Raw genomic sequence first — 5,000 nt, 5'->3', positions numbered from 1 at the left:
GCTTAGCTTAGCTAGCAGAAAGCAGCATTGATCTGAAGTTTCGTCCAATAAGCTTATTAGAGGAGTTGAGTCACACTATGTCTTATCAGTTGGAGACTGAGGAAACCCACAGTGGAGTGCACATACAATACACACACCCATACACACACGTGCACATTCACGCGTTGCATCTGCCACTCTGCAGCCTGGGGACAGAGATAAGGATGAGCTCAAGCTGGCGAACAATGGAGACCTGTGTCTTTCTGCTCACACACACACACACACACACACACGCACACACGCACACACACACACACACACACACACACACACAAATACAGTGAAGCCGTGAGATTAACAAGTGAAATTGTTATTTCCTGTCACATCATCAAAGCTCAGAGTGACAGGATGTTTCCTACTGAGATGTGGCATAACACAGATTTAATAAGACACGCGCCCATAAACACATGCATATATATACACACACATTTATTAAGAGAGCTCTCCACACACTGGTTTCTCTTGAGAAAATGTTGCACCTCCCAGGAAACACATTCATCCACAGAGTGCCCATCACTATCAGGCAGCCCATTCCCACTCCTTACTGTTATTGCCCTGCTTTCCTCTAATGTGCATCCGACTCTCTAAGCAGCCCTAAGGCCCATTAAGGATGTTTTTTTATTTCTACCCTCTCATATTGAAAGATGAGGAGGATGGAAAAGTGCATTTTTGGCACCACTTAAAATTAGATCCCACTTGTTTTAGAAAGCTGTTTGAGTTGTAAAGTGGGTACAGTAAAAAGTCAAAGTCCGGGAACAGACTTTCACACAGTAGTACATGATAAATTTGATCTGTCCCACATCATTTTGTCTTTATTTTATTTTCTGTCAATTTTTACTTTTTTTTTTTTGCACCATCTCCTCTTCACCCTTGCTTGCCTTCTCCTTCATGCTCTCCAGCAGAATGCCTTTTACTCTCTCTGTTTTAATTCAGTCTCTCCTCTATTATCTTCTTTGCCTCACCCCTCTCATTTTCTATGTATCGCTCTCCTGCTTTTGTCAGAGAGAAATGACCCTCCTGTTGAAGATATTGGATGGAGTTATAGCACAGCATATCTGTCTTTTCAAGACTATTCTATTTTTTTTCCCATTTCCTCGTAAGCTATAATGGGATGCTGAAATAGATGTATTTGGAGATGAGGGGAGCACAATACCAGTGGCAAATACAGTGGCAGGCAGACAGTGTGTTATAGAATAGAGATAAGCTGCAGGATGGATCTGCATCTCCTAACGGCTTCATGGCAACAATGAGAAAAAAAGATGTATGTTGAGATGAATGTATTTTATCATTTCAGTATGGATGGCAGCCTTTTAACACGTTTTTAGTCGTGTTAGAAAAACATTGTGAATTTGCTTTTTGTTTTATTGTATATATCCAGCATCTTTTTCATCTTTTTATGATTTTTAACTTGATCCTTATCTTTTGCTTCTGCCAACAGAACAATCAAGGTTGAGGTGTATGACTGGGACAGAGATGGCAGGTAATTCCTCTCCTTCACTCATTGTTATTTTTGCAATAAAACTATCGTATAACCTTTTTAAATGACAGTAACTGAACACAACAACACAATCCATATCATGGATTAGCAACTAGACTATGGAAGCTTATTTCTGCCAGAAAAATAAAAAAGAAGAAAAGTAAGTCATGGGGGAAAAAAAGTTAATCTTTTACCTTTTACCAAAATTTTTACTTTCTATCTCAAAATGTTTGATCACTCATTCTTCATCTTGATGTTTGCAGGCAGAAATGGGCTTCCACAGAGCACAGACATTATATATCAGTCAACAGCTGTTCTGTGTTTGTTCAGACTATTTCTGTAGTGTTACTGAATTTGCTTGTAAGGATCATGAGCATTGGACCTTATTGTACAGATAAGAAATACAATATGCACTGATCACCTCATACAGTAGGTAGTAATCACTGATAAACAGACAGCAATACTTTTCCTTATTACTTCTTGTCTTGATTTCATTAACATTCAACATGTTAGCTTCCTGCGTATGGCTAATACGCACATAATTAACACTAGTCTGTGTTTTCAATGGGTAAGGACGCTGGGTGCAGGATTGTCACATAGTGACTGCTTAATGATGAGTCTGGATTCTGGCTGGTGACAGTCAGACAGAAAGAAAGAGGAGTGACATTTGTCAAGCTGTGGTTTAACAGGGAGTCGTTTCTCTTTTCTCTATACTTTGTAATCTGTTCAGTGTCATTCTCAAGTAGACGGAGGGAACACCATGACATTATGGTGCAATGTTTTTCAATGGGACCGAGAAATGCTAACAATGTTTAACAAGCTCTTTGGGTTAACCAAATTTACATGAAAATGTAAATGTATGTAATGTATGTGGTGTTGACGCTTTAAAACTCAACAAATTTTTCATGTATTCCTTTTGTCCTGTCCCTCTCTGACCTCTGTGTCCCCCTCTCTTTAGTCACGACTTTATCGGAGAGTTCAGCACCAGCTACAGAGAACTATCCAGAGGCCAGAGCCAGTTCAACGTCTATGAGGTGGGTTTGTTTGTGTGCGAGTGTCTGTCTGCGTGTGAGCTTGCATGTACATGTGTGTGTATGTTATTATATTCAATTCAGAGCTGCCTCTCCTGCCTACACCACTGTACAGGTCAGCAGGTCACCTACACGCACACAGTAATTGGACTACAAATACCACTGGGTTTTAATCTGGATCTCTTTCTACTCAAAATAAATCCTGCTCAACTGTATTTTTATTAACAGCCTGCCTGTCCCCTCTGGCACTGAAAATGGACACATTGAAAATTCCACTACTATTTTCTAATACTGTTACTGAGCTAAGGACAGCTGTAGAGGATGTAAACTGAAAAAGGACTCACTGATGGCGGTTAAAAGTAGAAAAATATACTGCTTTAGCATGAAGCAGAGGGAACTAATATTAAATAAAAACATCATGCATCATGTTCCTGCTTATCTAATCATGTCATTTTCTATAGTAATGGACACAAACCAGATGCTGGATCATCAGATTTCAGAGCGGCATTGTATTATTGTTGTTTACACATCAGGTTGGATTAGGGACGGAAATTTATTATGTCACTGACATTTATAAAAATGTATATAGCCAACTACACAGCTAGCACAGAAAGAGAAGGTAAAATCAGCGGAGAGCGAATGCAAAGTGGCCAAGAAAATTAAAAGAGTAGCAGTGCACTCCTGTAATATTGTTGGACTCGCGATGGACAGTTTTATCTGAACAAGATTAAAGTTCATGCAGCAGGACCAGCGTTAGTGTCTTTGTTATTCCACACATAAAACCTTGTGCCTTCATTACCCACAATGCAGCTCAATCACCAACAGAGATTCAGGTCTGTCTGTAATTCAAGGCGCTCACCTCAGGCAGAGCTGAGGAGTGGGCGACAGAGGTCTGCTAATCTCATTTCACTCCCCAGATTTTTTTGTTTTCAAATCTATAGTCCTCAGCCCCAACCAAGGCTAACTCAATAGCCCACTATCACCAGCCTCTCATATTTTCATATGTGAAATTTCATCCTGCCATGATGATGCTGATCTCCCGCTCCCACCTGTGTACATCAGACTAAATATGTTCAGGGTCTGCAACATTTCCGTTGGGCCGCGCCTGACCCAAAAAAATCCCAATCTCTGTGTAGTCGTCTATTTTAGGTAACATGGTCTCAAGGCAAGTTGCTATAGAGTTTTTAAAACTGCTTTGAGCACAGAAAACAAAATTCCACTCATTTCGTTGTTCTGGGTGGTAGCAGACACCTCAGCTAAGCAACAAAACAGAATAAGTCGGAGAATATGTTTTTGATTTGGGTGAACTGACGCTTTAAAACATGAAATAAGAGACATGTTGAGTTACAGGTCGCAAAGTGTTAAAAAAGTTAGTAGCATATGCTAAAATGGCTGGAAAATCATGGAAAAATGTTTATAAAATACTATATATATTATATATTTATTTCCAATATATAATATATTACACACACATATATATATACTTTTGATAAATAATGACTAAAAGTGGCTCCCATAATGCCAAGCAAAATCTTACACAAAGAGACCACGTTTTTCCCACTGTACATCTTTTATCTCCCTTACTTTCTCATTGATGCACACACACACACACTGACAGTGATAATGGATCACTGGCTTATCTACTCCCAGGAAGAGTCAACACTTCTTGATTAACAGAGTACCACACAGAGAGGAGAGCACACAGGGGACTGTCATTTTAAACAGCTGCTGTTTGCCTAACAGCGCTCAGATGTGCACAAGCACAAAACACACACACGCACACACAAAGGTGCACACAGACGTACTTTGACAAGAAGGTGAGGAACAGCAGACAGATAGAGAGAGACATACACACACACACACACACACACAAAGTAATTTTGTGATTTCTGGCCTGCTTCTTGACCCCGGCCTTTCCCTAAGTTAAAGCTGTCTCTTTGAGAGAGGATGGCTCTGCATTGCTAAAGGCACTTCTTTGTGTGTGTGTGTGTGTGTGTGTGTGACAACCACATTTCAATCACCTTCAGAGGCAAATGTGTCCTTGTGTGTACCCATTGCAATGTGAACCAAGGAGAAATGCATAAATCCATTTGTATGTTGTTTCCCAAAGAGGTCCTCTCTTTCTGTTTAACCTTGGCACAGGATAATGAGACCATAAAGCTCTGATTTAAAAGCTCAAATCCAGTGTTTGGGATTCCTGGGTGGTCCCCACATCGCAGGAGCAATTGTATGTTTATATAATGGGCTTGGGCGGCAACACGAGAGAAAGTGAATCGAGGGCCTTGGTTGAAAAAGTGTCTCTTTTTAAATATCCTCACAAAAACAACGGGGTCTCAAAGCAATAAGCACAGCTGGTTTCTTTACTTATCCAAGGGAAGGGTGGCTGTGTACTCACTCTGTGTTCTGTTACATATTCATGAAGTCACACCACTCGATCCACCTCTGGATTTAGC

The 5,000-nt window shown here is 40.2% G+C and overlaps 1 protein-coding gene across 1 annotated transcript in view; it reads left to right on the top strand.

Annotated features, from left to right (window-relative positions):
* The window catches only part of LOC111667303 (copine-8-like), an 83,815-nt gene that overhangs the window by 52,350 nt on the left and 26,465 nt on the right, over window positions 1–5,000 (top strand). Inside the window, exons 10-11 of the mRNA XM_087178426.1 lie at window positions 1,478–1,519; window positions 2,475–2,550. Coding sequence (XP_087034552.1) covers window positions 1,478–1,519; window positions 2,475–2,550 — 118 coding nt within the window. The remainder of the gene's footprint in view (window positions 1–1,477; window positions 1,520–2,474; window positions 2,551–5,000) is intronic.

Source organism: Seriola lalandi, unplaced genomic scaffold, assembly GCF_002814215.2.
Source record: "Seriola lalandi dorsalis isolate HSWRI2012SDOR001 ecotype SW California unplaced genomic scaffold, Sedor1 jcf7180002054688, whole genome shotgun sequence".
Taxonomy (NCBI): domain Eukaryota; kingdom Metazoa; phylum Chordata; class Actinopteri; order Carangiformes; family Carangidae; genus Seriola; species Seriola lalandi.
This window is presented reverse-complemented; position numbering and strand designations above follow the sequence as displayed.